The 17940-nt window shown below is 38.7% G+C and overlaps 3 protein-coding genes across 3 annotated transcripts; all 3 read right to left on the minus strand.

The window, feature by feature from the left end:
- Positions 1-11087: 11087 nt before the first annotated feature.
- Positions 11088-13464, minus strand: K441DRAFT_719672 (uncharacterized protein; the record flags this gene model as incomplete). The annotated part of the gene is made up of 4 exons (XM_067654027.1): positions 11088-12226; positions 12274-13034; positions 13075-13420; positions 13452-13464. The coding sequence occupies 4 exons, from the start codon at positions 13462-13464 to the stop codon at positions 11112-11114; spliced, it is 2235 nt and encodes a 744-aa protein (XP_067510078.1). The 3' UTR covers positions 11088-11111.
- A 924-nt stretch (positions 13465-14388) lies between these two features.
- Positions 14389-15466, minus strand: K441DRAFT_533611 (uncharacterized protein; the record flags this gene model as incomplete). The annotated part of the gene is made up of 3 exons (XM_067642298.1): positions 14389-14860; positions 14913-15177; positions 15247-15466. The coding sequence occupies 3 exons, from the start codon at positions 15464-15466 to the stop codon at positions 14389-14391; spliced, it is 957 nt and encodes a 318-aa protein (XP_067510079.1).
- Positions 15467-16484: 1018 nt separating this feature from the next.
- K441DRAFT_651565 (uncharacterized protein) lies at positions 16485-17808 on the minus strand. Its single transcript, XM_067647220.1, has 3 exons — positions 17459-17808; positions 17092-17323; positions 16485-17032 (listed from the first exon to the last, which is right to left on the minus strand). Exons 1-3 carry the CDS (start codon positions 17582-17584, stop codon positions 16620-16622), a joined length of 771 nt encoding a protein of 256 aa, XP_067510080.1. The 5' UTR covers positions 17585-17808; the 3' UTR covers positions 16485-16619.
- Positions 17809-17940: the final 132 nt, after the last annotated feature.

Raw genomic sequence — 17940 nt, forward strand, 5'->3', positions numbered from 1 at the left:
CAAGTATAAAGTACTACCTTTTAGACTAACTAACGGACTAGCTATATACTAACAATGTTAGGAATAAAGGTAAATGGTCACTATATAAGGTATATTGCCGTCACGTATAGTAAGTTGCCGTTATATACGGCAAGTTGCCATTACGTGCCGCCGCGGCACTAGCGTAGTAAGGAACCTTAAGTTCCTTACCCCTTTCTTTAAAAAGAATATAGAATAATTATTATACTATCTACAAACCGTAGCTATATAATATCCCCCTTATATAACTAATACTAATTAGTAGTTAACTTTACTGTTATACTATAGAGCAGCTAGGTATTCTACTAAGAAGAAACGAGCTACTATACTAGTACTACTCGTACTAGAGGAAGCTGTCTTTTAAGGTTAGAACTGGTCCTAAACCTTAAATAGAACTCTTTTATAAATCTAAGGATCTAAAAGGCTAGAACTAGTCCTAAGCCTTTCTAAGATTATAGATTCTTATATCTATTACGCAGAATAATATACTTTATAAGTCTTCGCGATTTAAGGCTAGAACTAGTCCTAAGCCCTATAATCGTAAATATACATCTAAATGCGTATTAAATAATAAACGCGTACTAAATGATAATCCCTATACTAATAATACTTCCCTCCCTCTAAAAACATGGCTACGCCTACTTTAAATAACTGGAAAGACTCCTTACTACTAGGGGTAGCTAAGTATATAAAACTTATTAATAAAGATTAGGATAAATTCGCCTTTAATATAATAACTTATACTATAAAATAAGTTAACGGCTTTCTTTTATACTATATTATATTCTACTAAAATAGATACTACACTAATTTATAACTATAGGAGTATTTTAAGGAGGATTTTATAGGATAGACTGCTAATACCTAGGTACTTAGCAACGTTAATATTATTTAGGATTTTTAAGACTTTCTTTATAGGAATAGGGTATATATTACTAAGAACGGTAACCTAATTACTAGTAATATTTAGGCCGTTATTACTAGTATAAAAGAACTAATATAGACGGAAGCTAAGATTATACGTTAACTATAGAAACCTAAAAACAACCCATATTCTTTAGAAGGCAACTTTAATTTATATTAAAACCCCTAGAACGCTAACCCCCTACCTAAAGCTACTCTCCTACCTAGAGGTGCCCTTTTACTTAGAGTTACTCTGCCTTTACCTCCTCCACTCTAGCTAACTAGTAAGCCTTTACTATAAGAAGTTACGAATCTAATAAAGGTATATTTAGATAAAGAAAAGAAGTTTAGAGGAGAACTATATAATATACTTAGAGTAAAACTATAGGTTTTCTATAACTATTATAATAAGGTTAAAATTTAACGCTATTAGTACTACTACGCTTTCTCTATTATATTAAAGGGACGGGTAGTAATATTCTATTATAACTATATTACGGGTAAAAACTATAGCTTTAATATAATACTTTAGCTTACTAGAGCCCACTTTAAAACTAATAAAAATCGCTAGCTTTATATGTCTAAATAGTAAAAGACTATATTCTAAAGAGTTATTACTTCTAACCTAATAAAGACTTATTTAGAGTGCCTTTAACTACTCTTTAATAAACTTTAGAAAATCTAATATAGCCTTATTAAAACTTACTAAAATAAGAACAGCCTAAGGGACTAGGTTATTTTAGCATACTATAGCGTTCCTAAGTGTAACTTAGCGCTATATAAACCTATAAATATATTTAAAGGAGTATATACTAAGCTATACTCCGCTATAGATACTATAATATAAATATAAGAATCTTAATAGTTTTATACCGAAAACTCTACCTAACTAAGTATTCCTAACTAATATAATTATAACTAGACTAATTAAATATATAATAGCTGTAGTAGGGAATACGGAAGAGGGTATAATTAATATTAACTATAAGGCAACCGTAGAGGTCCCGGTAGAGGTTTATTTTAAAGTAATTATTAAAAGAAGTACTACGTTTATAAGAAGCTAAATTACTAGTTAACTAGACACTCCTTTAATAAGCGAAAAGAGGCATATAATAAGTTCTGTTAAAGTATAAGAAATATTAGAAATTATAAGGTTACTATAACCTACTTTTAAAGCTTTTTAGTTTAATATAAAGGCGTAAAAGACCTTAAGGGTAAGGTTAATAAGACTAAACAGCTCCTTATAGATATAGAAATTGAGGACTACTTACCTAACTAATACTTTACTAAGTATAGTAAGGTAAATAGTATATAAACTATTGCTGTTCTTAATAACTAATCTATGCTCTATTTTATTATAAAGTTAGATATCTTTAATAAGCTAAAGGAGAGCTCCGCATTTTCCTTTAATAATAAATACTTAGTAAATATCTTCTATAGTATTATACCGGATACTAGAGCTATAAAAGTATCTATAGTAGGAGAACCTTAAGTTTAAGCCCTTTAGTAGCTTAATAGCTCTATTTAGATTAACTATTTAATAGTAGGCTAATACACAATTTGTTTTAGCAAAGGTACTATAATCTCTCTCGGCATAATTAGGGTTTAAACCCCCTTAGGGTATATTACTTTTTATATTATTCCTATAAACACTCTATTTCTATTTTACATTAAAGATATAAATAAATTAGGCGTTAGGCTTAATAACCTTAAGAATATACTTATTTAGGGAGATAATTGGGTGCCTATTATACATAAGTAGGGTTACCCCTAGTTACTCCTTTATTAACTAGAAAAGAGTATTACTTAGAGCTACTTAACTAAGTTAGAATTACGCCAACTATACCATTGTTTTAGCTACTTATCCGTTTATTAATTGCTTAGGGTTCTTTAGTAAGTAGGCTATAAAGTTAAGGTTAAGGTAATTAAGCATTTTATAAAATATTACTACTACTACTAAATAAACTAGAGGTCCCCTAGCCGATTTAAATTTACCCTTAAAGATAACTACGACTTTAACTTCTATATTATTGTTAACGTTATATATTTTAGCGGTAAGCTAGTATTCTAAGTTATTAACTTCTTAACCTCTTTTTAAGCCGCACGATTTTTAAAGGATATATTAGCTAGGAACGTATAGGATACTCTTTAGTTATACTAGATTAATATCTACCTAGGACCCCCTAATTAAATCGTCTATAATATAGGAAAGAACTTTTTATCTATAGAGTTCCGATAATAAATAAAGGTAATAATAATTAAGGTTAAGGAAGTCCCTATTAAGGTATATAATAGTATTAAAAAAGTAAAGCAATATTATATACTATTATGCCATATATATAAGATTATCTCTTTAAAACTAAAGGACGCTAGTAAAAAACTTACCTTATAAATAGCTGTTAAAGCTATTAATAATTCCGCTAGCCTAAATAGACTTATACCTATATTACTAGTCTTTAGCGCCTACCTATAAATAACTAATAATTCTTTACTATCTCCCTCTATTATATAATAAGTTAAGGCAATTTATAAGGTAATAAAGGAGGTGTAACGCCTCTATACTATACGCTAGGTTAATAATATACTAGGAATAAGAAATGGCCTAAATACCTTAACTACGCTTAATCTGCCGCTTTAGTCTAAAGTATATATATAGCGTAAAAGGGGAAAATAGTTAGGCCTATATTAACTTATTATAATTAATAGTTAAACTTATACTATTTAGATGCCTTATAAACCTACTTAATTCCGTTTAACTATTATTAAGTTTTACTATAAAGATAACAATTCTAAACCTTTATAGGATACCCTAGAAGATGCCCTAAAAGAGAACTATAATTAATATACTCTAAAAGGCGACTATAATCCTGATATAATTATAGTAGATGCGCTATAACTATAACGCGGTAGAGGTTGCCTAAAGGGATTACAAAATTGCTAACACCTTATTAATTTTAAAGAATAATTTATTGCCGCTATTAAGAATAAAGTTAAGTTATTAATGGCCTTTATAATAGCTAAAGAGAAGGCTAACTTTAAGCTTGCAAAACAGCTCTAAAAGGAAGGTTATATTATAACCTTAGGAGCTCCTTTCTAAGCATCCGATAAGTAGGAGATTAACGGTCTTATTATAAGAGGAGTTTTTAAATTTAAGAAATATAACCCTACTAAGTTTAATAAAGTTCGCATTTTTAAGTTAAGAATAGTTAATAAGATTAAGGGTAAAGCTACTAACGCCCTATTTAAGAAATTAAGGCTTATTATTTAAGGTTATAATAATAATAGTAAAGAGATAATTCTTATATAATCTCCTATAATTTAACAAGCTAGTTAGCGAGTTATTATTATATTAGCTCCCTTCTTAATAAAGAATAGAATAGCAGTTTATTTATAAGATATTACTTAAGCCTACACCTAATTAGAGATGTACCTTTAGTACTTAATATTAGCATACCTTCCGGAGCAAATTTACCACCAGTATCCTAAAGATACGATTATAGTTATGCTTAAGCTATTATATAAAATTACAGAGGCAGGAACTTACTAGTAGGCTACCTATAGTAAGCACTATAAAGAAAAGCTTTTAATAACTACTTCTATATTTAATCCCTACTTCCTTATTATAACTATAGAAACCCTATTTAGAATTATTAGTATATAAACTAATAATACAATTATCTTAGGAGACGACTAATTTTTAGCTCTTAAAGAGGATAAGCTAGTAAAGGTAAATCTTATAGTAAAGCTAAAGGAAAAGCTTAACTTAATAACACTATTACTCTTTAATGGATGCATCCTCTCCCTAAATAAGAATTTTATTACTTTACGCCAGAAGGGTTAAGGCAAGAAAATTAACGTTATTAATGTTAATTCTCTAAAGTAAGGATATATGGAGTAACGTGCTTACGGAGCTTATATTACTTCTATTTATTAACCTAAGGCTTTATTTAATCTCTCTGTTACCGCCTAATACTAGAAACTAACTAAGGATAACGTTTTTACCCTAAATAAATATCTTTTTTAGTAAATAAACTATCTTAACCGGGGACTATACTACGCGCTAGTTAATCTTCCCACTGCTAAGCTCTTTATATTTATTAATAGATTGTTTATAAATAATAAAGATTTTAGCTTTTAGTTAGAATATAAGATTATTATTATAAATAAATTTACTAGAGAGAATAACTTTATAATCTATAGTAATCTTATTTATTAGAGCTTAACTAAGAGTAAACGCGTTACCTAAAGTGTTTTAGTGTTAGAGATATATAGAATAGTTAGCGGAGTTAATATAGTAATTACAATTGGAACTACTCTAAAGATAATTATAAATTAACTTAAACTTCCTATTATCCCTATAATCGTATGCACCGATTTATTTTCCCTCTATAAGTATTTAGTTAAGCTTAGTACTATAAAGAAGAAGCGCCTTATAATTAATATTATAGCACTTTAGTAATTCTATAAGCGTTAAGAACTCTTTAAGATTTAATAGATTAATGGCTAAGATAACCTAGTAGATATAATAACGAAGGCAAACCTAAATAAGGCACTAGAGACGTTTATTAATATAAATACTCTACATATATAAGTTAAAGGTTAGGTTAAAAGGGAGTCCCTAAAAATTTTTTAGTTACGTAAGGTCTTAAGATATTTAGGAACTTTAACTAGCGGTTAAAGTTATCTAATTAGTTAGATTCTATAGACCCTAACTTAAACCAGCTAATTAGGATTTTCTATCCCCAGGATAGAAAATCGCTATTAGCTTGCTTATTACTAGCGCCTTAGCAGCCCTACTAATAAGATACCTACCTATAACTTATAAGTAAGAAAGCACTACGTGCTAAGAGGCAAATTTTGGGATAGTGAGACTTATATTATAATAGTAATAGTAAGTAAGGAGGATTGATTTTTGTTCCGCTAGTTAAGCGGTATATATATATAGATAGTAACTATAAAAGAAGAGTTGCTAGTATTGGGAATAAAGGCAAATGGTTACTATATAAGGCATATTGCTATTACGTGTAGTAAGTTGCTGTTATATGCGGTAAGTTGCCATTATATGCCGCCGCGGCACTAGCGTGGTAAGGAACCTTAAGTTTCTTACCCCTTTCTTTAAGAAGAACATAGAACAATTATTATACTATCTACGAACCGTAGCTATATAATATCCCCCTTATATAACTAATAAATAATATATAAATAATATACTATTTAACTACCTTAATAACTTCTATATAGCATACCTAGATAATATTATAATTTACTTTAAAAATAAACTAGAATATAAAGAGTATATCTATAAAGTCCTATAACGGCTTTAAGAAGCTAGCCTCTAAGCTAATATTAAAAAGTTAGAATTTAGTATTAAGCGTATAAAGTACTTAGGGTTTATTATTAGTATAAACGGAATTAAAGTAAATCTAGAAAAGACGGCTGTAATTAACTAATAGATACCCCTAAGGACTATAAAGGAGGTATAGTTATTCTTAGGGTTCTATAACTTCTACTAACGCTTTATTAAAAACTATAGTAGGATTACCCAGCTACTAAGCCTACTTACCTATAAGGACCGGCCCTTAATGCTAGAAACCGATACCTTAGATAGTATTATAGCTAGCGTTTACTTCTAGAAGTAGATAGACGGAGAATAGCACCCTATTATTTACTATTTAAAGACTATAGTAGATGCTAAGCTAAACTACCCAATTTATAATAAAGAAATGCTGGCTATTATCTTTAGCTTTTAGCACTAGCGAGCCTAACTAGAAGATACCCCTAAGTCTATCTAGGTAGTTTCTAATTATAAGGCCTTAGAATATTTTATAATAATAAAGGCCCTTATAGCCTAATAGGCGCGCTAGGCGGATACCCTATCTTAGTTTAACTTCCTAATTATATATAAGCTAAGCGCCACTAACTATGTAGACGCTTTTATAAGGCATAAATAGGATATAAATAACTAGACAGCTGTAAAGATCTTATTATAAACTTAAGTGCTACTATAACCAGAGCACCTTAACTCCTAGATATAGGCAGAACTAAATATAGACTCTTTAGATATTAAGATATACCCCATTAACTCTATAGAACTAGACCTTATTAATAAACTACTATAGGTAAACTATACGGCCCCTTTTCTATAGGAGTACCGCAAAAAGGTAAAGAATATTTCTAGCCTATAGTCCCTTAAAAGTAGACTACTTAAGTACCACGAATAGCTAGTGGTAGTAGAGAAACAGAACTTATGGACTTAGCTTATTACTAAGCACATACCTAGGTCTCTACAGCCTACCCTAAAAAAATAAGACCTATAGGATTATTAGTAACCGCTATTACTAGCTCAGAATAATTATAGATATTAACCGCTATATATAGAACTGCAATAACTATTATAGGTCTACAATTCTATAAAATAAGACCCTAGAACTATTAAAACCCCTCCTAATACCTAACCGCCCCTAGTAATATATCTCTATAGACTTTTATAAACTACCTTTAGACTATAACGGATATAATATAGTTATAATCCTAGTTAACTGCTTTAGTAAGCGCCTATTCTTAATTCCCTATTATAAAAATATTAATGCTAAAGAGGCGGCCTAATTATATATCTACTATGTCTACCAAATTTATAAACTACTAGATACTATTATATCTAACTATAGGCCGCAGTTTATATTAGCCTTTTAGAATAAGTTTACCCAAATCCTAGGTATTAAGCTAAAGCTTTTTATAGCATATTACCCCTAAATAGACGGTTAAACAGAAATTATAAATTAATACTTAGACTAGAGACTCCGGCCTTTTATTAACTACTTCTAGGATAACTAGACTAAACTGTTACCTTTAATAAACTACGCCTAAGCGACCCTACCCTATAACTCTACCAGATTTGCCCCTATTTAACTAGAAATAGGTTACCTACCCTATATAAGCTTTAACTAGGAAAGACTAAAAGGGCCTTAAACTATATATGAAAAACTATCTTATAAGGAAGCCTAGCAGTACGCTAAGCGCTTAGAAGAAGCCTAAAAAGTAGCCTATATAAACCTAGAAAAGGCCTAGAAATTAATAAAATAGTAGGCGAATAAGTATAGGCGCGAGCCTAACTTTACTATAGGTAATATAGTCTAGGTTATAATAAAGAACTAGAAGATAAAACGGCCTAGCCGTAAGCTAGACTATAATATAGTAGGACCGTATAAGATTTTTAATAAAGTAGGTAACTTATATAAGGTTAAGCTCCTAAACTTAATTAAAGTTTACCCTATTTTCTTACTGGATAAGCTATAAAAAGCTATAAATAACCTACTACCTAGATAAAAGAATAAACCTCCTTTACTAATTTAAGTTAATAGCAATAATAAATAGGAAATTAAAGAAATACTAGCCTATAAACTTATAAAGGGAACGTTAAAGTATTATATTAGTTAGAAAAAATATAACTTAAACCCTACTTAGTACCCTATATAGAACTTTATAGGTAGTCCCTATAAGCTTTAAAAGTTTTATAGCCGTTACCCTAATAAACCTAGACCGCTAAAGTACCTAGATAAGTGGATAGAATACTAATATAATAAAGATAATAAGCTACTAAAAGAATATAAGGACAAAAACACCTTAGAAATTTCTTAGTTATATAAGGTCTTAAGATATCTAGGAACTTTAACTAGCGGTTAAAGTTGTCTAATTAGTTAGATCCTCTTATTAAGACTTTTAGCGACAAAGCCTAAGGGTAGGCTTTTTTAGAGGGGGGGGTAATGTTACGGCACTGGCAGAACTTTACACCGGCAAGTTGCTACAGATTGCCGCATATTGCGGTCATATGACGCGAAGATCTTATAGAATATCGAACAGCACTACTCTTCTTCTCCTTTTCCTTCCCTAGCTTTAGATTCTTGTTTATAGACAATCCAATTGTATAGGCTTGCGCGTCCCCTTTACCGTGCCTATGCCTTGATTAACTAAGTCGCTAACAATATTACTAACTGAAGTTTCTTTTATATAATATCTTTATAAGCTTACCAGGATAGTTTAATCCCCTTTATAATTTAAGAGTATGCTATTATAAGAAAGTTGGACAATTCTAGATTAAGAACTTAGTAAAAAGTATAAAATTTAGGCTATTTAATAATACGGAATAGAATGTTTTATATAATAATTAATAAGATTAAAGCCTTATTAATTATATCCTAATCTAGTCATTTTTAAAAGACCTAGGTATTTATTTCTGTTATTTAACCTAAAGACTCTGCTTTAATATATAGTTACTAAAGTTTTTTAAGTATCTCTAATTGTATTAGGCTAGTATCTTTTTTAACCTAAAGTAGATGTTTCGAATTAAGATGCTTTTAAAAATTACTAGTAACTGGGCTACTATATAGCAATTCTTGTGGATAGTGAATGTAGTAGAGAATACGATTTTAACCTAAATATTCTGGCTCCGTGCCAAGCGCCGTATGAGCATGGCTATGTTGCAACGGCTGTTCGGGCCCTTGTTGGGCAAGTTAAGGCCGAATTAATGGTAGTTAAAGGCGCAAGAAGAGATGATTCTGCTTTAGAATCTATATTTGTACGATAGGGTAAAGGGAAGGTAAAAGCTGAGAATTTTTCTAGCGGTGAGGAAGTATGGATAATATTTGTAATCTATATCGATAAGATGGACGATAAGAGAATGGAAAGCCAGCCTGCTACAGGGGAAGTACGAGCAGGCAGTGGACATGAACCGGCGAGCGCTGGAGGGGAGGGAGAAGGCGCTGGGAAAGAGCATCCCTCCACGCCGGCGAGCGTCTATTGCCTTGCGTACTTATTACACCAGCGGCAGCAGTATGAAGATGCTTAACCACTCTACTAGAGAGCGTGCGTTGACTATCAAGGAAAACTTGGACTGGATCATCCGACTACTCAAGCATGTTTGGACCGTTACTCTTCGCTTCAACAGCTACACGTTACAGGCTTCAGGACTCAGGAGGCAAGAGCAATGCACCCTAAGAGGTGATCGCACGCAATCGCTATCCATGTCTCAAGACACCGCGCAATCTATTACTCCAGGGCCCACAAAGCTTTCAAAACGACATAGAGTTTTCCAAAAGCTGGGCTGGAGATGAAAGGACTGGGTCGAGGCGGAAGGCGGGAATGGCTGATACCTGGATTGCTCGCTGCAGCAGTGAGAACTACCTCAGCAAGTCAGACCGTAGAATCAATTAGTGGATATCGCAAACCTTTTTGTGAAAAAGTTGATTCTATGGTCTGAGTGACCTTTCCAGACTTTATTATAATCTTTAACGAAATTGTTAAAGCTACCTATATAAGGTCTAGGGCTATATATAGGCTTAAAATAATCGCAAGAACGAGCTCTATAATTAATGAATTTTTAGGCCTTATATATATACCCGTTACGACGTTATAGCTATTTCTATAATCCTTAATAATCGTTTTTTTTTTCAGTAAAAAAATCTTAACTTTAGGCAGTTATGGGCTAATTTAGACCTAATATTTATAAAATATTGGGTCGCCCCTCTAATCGATGAACTTTTAGTAGTATTTTAAGCCGTTGTAGTTAGTCAGCTTGAGGACCGATTGAAAGTCAGTTTAGGTGCGCATTTCACCTGACGCTTTCTGCAGTTTGCGCTAGCAGTGAGGTGGCCGGCCCGGCCTCCCTACTAGTGGTGGCAATATCTACTGTAGTACCAAGTTACGGAGTACTTTAATTACCGTTAGATATCACTGGTAAATATCCTTAGCCTACTTCGTCTCCATTTGCACCAACGCTGCAGGAAACATTCTCACATTCTCATTAGCAACTACCTCCCTATATCAACTTCGACCCCACCTCATGCCCCTGCCTACAAGCATTGTTGTGGTAACATGTCGAAGGCTACTGACAGTTATTAAGGGGTTTCGAGTATGACCTCGTTTTGGCGCATGGCATTTGTAGTTTAAAGTTCTAGTAGACTCGTAGTAGATAAATCTATGAGGACGTCTAGAGGTATTGTGCAAAGAACTCTTAGCCTAGTGTAATATAGTATTCTAAGACTCACCAAGAGTCGGCAGGGTGGACAATCAATTCAATCCAGTCCAATCTAGAGTTTAGCAAAAGAAGGAGCCTGGCATCCTCCCTCGTGCTTTGATCTAAACGATTTCGATAGCAGCTCCTTTCGCTCACCGTCCACAAAACAACCAGGGCATTACACTCGCGGCGTCTCATCTGACAGCCTTTCAGAATCTTCGGGCGAGCCTTGCTGCATTAGTGGCTTGCACACCGCCGGTGTCCTAATCATCACATTATCCTGTGGAGTATCGGCTTGCGCAATATTCTTTCGGATTCCAATATCGTCATCGCCGTATTTCAGAACCCATTCCTTTGTACTGCTTGTCGCGATACCGCTGGCTCCTTTATACCTCTCGACTGACACCGCCCTTCCAATTGAAGTCTGATTCAGGAGCACCTTTAACTGCTGGAGACGCGCTTTACCGAGTAGCAAGTAGATCAAGGCTAATACGAGGGCGAGAATGTAAATGGTTAAGAATGCGATTCCCGGAATAGCGTAACGCATATCATATTTGATGGTGTCGCGGAGTTGGCGCACTCGAACCTTAGCGGTTGTGCTCCCTACATCATCTGCACCGCCGATCGTTGGCCTGGCGCCCATGACAAAATTGGCCATAATGTCAGTCCAGATGAGATTTAATATCGTCTGAGAGGTTACCGGATTCTGCGACATCTTTTGCCACCGCAGATACAATGGATAGTTGGTACTGCCCCCGTAGTCCAGTAGGGCGTCCGGTGATATGCTAGAGTGCGGTGCAGCGTCCTCATAAAGCATTGCAAGTACGGTTCCGGGCGCTGCAGCGGGAGAAGAGTCAACCCCCATATACATAGAGCCCCAGAACCCCGAGCCCGCTGGCAGGTAGAGATGGTCTCTACGTAAGGTCCACATATTTGGTGAGTGCTCATATTTGTCGTCTACCAGAGCCCAGAATGGAGAGACATCCTTGATCTGCATGCCCGTGTTTTCAACAGCCCATAATGGCGTTGTTGCGTTTGACTTATAAATTCGAGGCTCCGCTTTGGTGACTTCAAGGCTAGCAAGGCCTTTCCTGCCATTGAACAAGAACGAAACGTCCATAATGTAGGCTTTCATTGCTGTCGCGCAGGAATAAATAGGTGCGCTCCAATTCGACCGTGGGTCCCGGCTCCCTCCGTCCTGTCGACTGCTCACGCCCATCACAAGGCCTGTTTCAACTGCAATATTTGAGATGTTGGCGAAATCCCCGCCTCCATATCCACGACTTAATATGCCTACCTTACATCAGTGGCGCTACACGTCTTGAGTTCCCGCAACTTACTCGTAACATAGTTAGTGTCAGTGAGGTTTGAATCAGAAAGGTTGTTTAAGAAAAACCCCGGAATGAAAGGGGTTTCGGCAGGAAACGACCCAATGACCACCTGGTTCGGCTGGAGCGAGATGGCGTCAGCATCGAATTGGTAGGTCTTGCCTAGTTTGGTTTTATTTCGCGTCTCGTTGAAGAGCATCATAAGATTGTGATTGTTCAAGACTGCCCCTCTATACGCTCTAGCATACAGCTCAGGTCTAGCCTGTGGATCGCTGAAGTTAATAAATGGATAATCATGAGTCATGTTCACGAATCCACCCCTGTCCATCAAGAAGAAATCCTGGATATTGTTTCCGTTGGCAAGGGTGTAGTGGATCGTCAAGTTGGCAGAAATGCAAGTCGTCTCAGGCTCGATCCAGAGCAGGCCCTCTGTCCACTCCATCCCCTTGCCTGGATCCATTGGTACAGTATGGTTTCGAAGTCCTACACCACCAGTCTTTGAGTTGACTATCATACCCTCAACTATGTCAAAGGCGTCGTTCAAGATGAAGCTCTGATATGTTTTAAAGGCTGATTGGGTCTGTTTTCTTTCTTCATCAGTTACCGGGAAACCCCCAGGGGCCGAGCTCATATTGTCAGCAGCCATTATGTACGACCGGTATTGGATATCGAAGGCTCCAGCAACATAACTTCTGTCGCCGGTAGACCCACTAGAGAATATATCGGTGATATTCTGAGGAATGACCGAGGAAATATAGGCATCCTCTGAGGTTCTTCCCAAGTCCAGTCGTGTCGTTACCCCAGAATACCCACCCATGTGCCTGACCGGGACAATTTAGAGGAGAAAGGAATCCACAAAGCCGATCAGCCTTGTAATTCTCTCTAGACGAGCTTCCAAGACCGATTGGGGAGGTGTCACGAATATATCTGAAGTCAACAACAGCATCCGCGCCTCTCGAGACGGTACTGTATAACCCGATAGGTGTGACAATGCTGACACCAGTAAGGAGAATCAAACCCAGAGTAGAAAGGGTCGATAGCACGATCACTTTCTTGCTCACGTTTGAGGTCGCCGCCGTATCGGCACGTAAAATCGATTTCCACGACGAGCCATGCAGGTAACCACCCACAACTGACCTAAAGGGCAGTTCGTCATTGGCTAAGGATTGAAAGACAGCAGCAGTATTTACCACGTAATAGCATTATTAGAATCGCCGAGCACCCCAACAAGCACAACTACCAAAGCAAGAGGAAGTGTGAATTGTGCTATATCGTAGTCAGCGCTTAAGATGCTTCAAACAGTGTGCGTACTCGCGAATCAAAACAGCAACATTTATAATGCCGGCCACCAAGCCGACCGTGAGTTCAACCATATTGGACGCCACTGTGGAGGATATGTTTGCTTTCGCAATGTGAGGGTGAAGAATTGGCGAAGAACAGTGAAGAAAAACGTATTGATACAAGTAGCGTCTTGAGAGACATCTTCCGGCAGCTTCGTATTTTCCAATGTTAAGGGGAAGACAGCGCTAAATCTTCCATAGCGGCCCCACAGTAAGGTCTCAAGGTTGACCTGCACAGCCCCTTCTCCCGGCGGCAGACTCACGGAGGAAAAGGGTGTTAACCAATCTGCCAATGCCGTCGCCTTCCCGCTCGTAAAATCCCAAAAACAGGAACGTACATGATGACGGATTCTAGCACGCACTGCCGCATCCAACCAATGCCACTTCTTGCACTTCGGCTTATCGAAAGACTTTATGGGATTGCCGACTGCTTTGGAAGGGAATTAGCTTTCCTAAAGTAACCAAATCGTTAGCCCAACTAATTTTTCTGATAGCTTGAAACAATAACAACTAAGTCATCAGAATTTCATCACTTGTCTCCTCTGACGAAGATATAGGATTAAATATGTTCATCATGGATGGTTGAGGCCTTCAGGCCAGACTTATTGTACATTACCATAGCATCGGCAATTGTTTGCACTGAGACGCACGAGATTAGAGTACCCCCAAGCTCGGCGTGCTCACAGTTTAATTCATTCCGTTTCCTCAAGCGATGCCCCGATCAGTCTCGTTCCTTAAGGTAGTCCCCGAATTGCTTGCATAACTTCTTCAAATATCAGTCTTCACCCTACCCGCTATCAGGGTGGCCAACCTCCTCGACCTCAGAGTATCCAGCCTCCTCATCATCAGAGTCTCCAATCTCCTCAGCATATCTGGCGACCACATATCCCTCTCTCTGAATTATCTCGTAACCCCTATCGTTCTCGCCTTCAACGAGATCAAAGTCCTTAGCCGCACTTCCAAACTGGTACTGCCACTTGAAGGGTGTGGTGTGAGGAGAAGCCTGGATTGAATCTTCAAGTATTTTGTCAATCCACTGGATAATCTTAGCCTTTTCTTCCAGCCACTCATGCGGTTTGGATACAAAAAGCTTGCGTGACGGGTCGAGGTAGACGAATCGAAAATTGGTGGAGTCGGTTAAGAGACCAAAGACAGATGAGTTCATCTTACTGCGGCTCTTGCGAGCGTCCTGCACCGCGGCAAGGTAGATTATAAGTTGAGGTAGTGCGAGGTCAGCTGCGCCCGTTCTTTTCGCTTCCCTATATGAAATTAGTTTATAATTATATTAAATCTAAACGGTAGAATACGCACATAACAATTAAGCTAGGGTCTAGAGTAGACCTTAGATTTCCGTGCCCGAGAACCCAATCAGCCCTCCCGGATATGGTTTTATGGAGCCGCTTGCTTTGCGTGGAGAGCGTTACCCCAAAAACCGAGTTTAAATATAGCTCGGATTTACGGTTATTAAGGATGTTGAGTCGATCACAAAATATTATATTGAGTATTGTTCGGCATAACGATTCATAATTAGTTGATTTAAAGTATTTAGACGACTTAATGCGCTCGATGCATTGATCTAAATCATTAGTATGATTAAGAGCACGGTTTGCTTATAAGACCTCACCTGCCCATGGCGATAGTACACCATCACTCACGTGATCACTCTCCCTCAGGTACCACCGGTGTTCCCTACTATTCGCATCATAGATTACCTCCACAGCGTCCGCAGCTTTGTTGTCGGATTCGAAGCTAGTGGCAGGGATGGAAAAGCTAGGAATCGAGCCTCGATCATGGTAGGCGCCTCGAAGTTCAACGAGGAACCGCTGAACAAAGGCAAGGTTCCTGACAAGGGCCGGATCGTGCATCCGCATATTTTCCACAGCGGTCTCAATCGTATCCAGAGCAGAAACCTCGTCCGGCTTAATATTTGCAGGATCAAACCCAACAAATATAAAGCGTCCATCTTGTGCGCGCTTAATACCACGGGGCATCGTGAGTGGTGTGGATGCAGAGCGTCTTCAAGGGCAAAATTCTTTCAGCTACCAGATGCTGTATCTGGACAGACGGAAGGGCGGAGGGCTCGGAATGAGTGAAGATTGAGCGGCTATAGAGAACAAACACGCAGAATACGGTATTGAGTCAGTAGTCTCGCTTAAATAAGCTGGGCGCTAAGCCTAAGTGAGCTTATCTCTTACTTTGCGTACTAGAGAACTTTAAGTTTAACTCTTGCGATTACGCTCAAAAATCAAAGACTTTACTTTTCTTGCCTATATGCAGCCTTTCTGCCAAGTGCACAGTATCTGCGCCGGATTGTGCTCTTGGCTATTTATTAGCGAAATTTGCTGGGGGCATCTGCGCTGTCCATGCATCTTCGCTAGATTTCAATGATGAACCAGTCATACAATGCGCCAAGGGCTGCATGCATGACTTGGTGCGTGTCAGGGCCCGAAAGCAGCGCGTAATGAAATCTGGACGAAACAGGTTATGCAGCACTACTTTTGCGAATGCGAAAAGTATTGGGGGCCATGATTAACGCTCGGAGATGTACGGGATGCTCTGCAGGTAGCGGAAGCACACCAGGAGCGGCATAAAATATTCGACGTAAGATTGGTCGCAGGAGATGGGAACAACTGGCTAAGCATCCTGAAGAGCTTCTGGACATCAAGAAAGCCTATTCGCTGTTCAACATACGAATATCCAGCACAAAAAAGTCAGCAATCTCACAACCCACAGGTTCAAACACATCACATCACGTATAAAAAAGCAGCACAAACCATCGGGCATAATCTCGATCCAATTCGGGGCACTCATTAAGACTTCCTACACCTAGCAGTCTCTATCGAACCACATTTTACACAGCTACACAGCTTCCCCTCCCCACAATCGCACTCCCTACCCTAAACTCTAACCCCCTTCCTCCAAATTACAAACAATGCAGATGCAAAACACATACCAAAACCCAGGATATCGCACGCCGCCACCCGCAACAAGAACACAGCCAGCCAGCCAGCCAGACACTTACAGCGCCATAACCAGGCCCGCCACGGCGCCCACGAGCCCCAAGCCCGCGCGCACATGGCTCGCAGCACCGGTAGGCGTGGACGTCGCAGATGCGGCGCTGGCGGAGGCGGAGGCAGAGGTCACGGCGCCGGTCGCGCTGGTGAGCAGCGAGCTGGGGATGGACATGCTCTTCGTGGGCAGCACGACGGAGCTGTTGCCCGGGGCGCCGGTGCTGGCGACGTGGTGGCTGGTGGCGGTGCTGTAGTGGGTCAGGGACACGGCGGTGATGTTGGCGGAGGCAGAGGCGGAGGCGGCGGGGGTGGAGGACGGCGCGGTTGAGTTGACGGCCTCGGCGGTCACGGAGGCGATCAGCGAGGAGGCGCCTGAGACGGCGGCGTAACCGGGGTTCTCGATGCCGAATTGCGTGCTGTCTGCGTTGGGGTGAGTTGCCGTGTTGAAGGACTTGTGGTGCGGTTGGGGGGAGACTTACATTGGAACTGGCCCGTCGCGTCAACGATCAGTTGGATGCCGTAGTGGCTGGTGTCCGCTTCGAGGGTGGTAGGGGGAGTCCATTCAAAGGTGCCAGTGTTGTCAATGCCGGAGGCGATGGGTGCGCCAATCGGGACGACATTGGTGGATGGGCCACGGAGAAGGAGAATGGTAACTGGGCCGGTGGTCGTGGGAGTCCAGGTAATGGTATAAGGCTTGCCAGCGGGGACGAGCTGAGAATCTGTTAGTCGTGTGATATTCATTTCTGTGCTACATTCGGTTGCTATGCGGAGGAATGCGCTTTTCCGCCCGTTTGTGGGGAACTGAAAATAAAAAATTTGAAGAGAAGAAAATTCCGCGGTACGTACTTCATTGAGACTAGGCTTGTTGATTGGGTTGCCGGATGGGTCACCAACTGGAGCGTGGTAGGCTGAGGTCAAGGCAGCGAGGCCAGCGGTGAAGAGGGCAAGGAGGGAGAAATCGTTGCTGTACATTGTAACGAGTTTTTGGTTGCTCTGGATTAATATTCCAAGTGGTTGATAAGCAGCGTGCTGGTGAGGTCGGTCGAAATTACAATATTAGTGCCTTGGTGAAGGAACGTGTTTTGGACGGTGAGGTGTGGAAAAGAGTGTAGTATTTATGTTTGTTCTAAAAAGAATGACTGCGCACAAGGCTGCTGAGGGTACAAGAATGAGCGGCTGAAGCTGAATATTGCTTCGATGGCGAGCACAAGGCAGACGTCGATGGGGGGAGAAAGAAGTGAGAAAGGCAGCGCTACGAAAAGATATCCGAGGGGTTTTAACACCAAGCCAGATTACTCCTATCCCAATCTAATTCGGCTTAGTTAGGG

This window comes from Cenococcum geophilum (genome assembly GCF_001692895.1).
Source record: "Cenococcum geophilum 1.58 unplaced genomic scaffold K441scaffold_2, whole genome shotgun sequence".
Classification (NCBI taxonomy): Eukaryota; Fungi; Ascomycota; class Dothideomycetes; order Gloniales; family Gloniaceae; genus Cenococcum; species Cenococcum geophilum.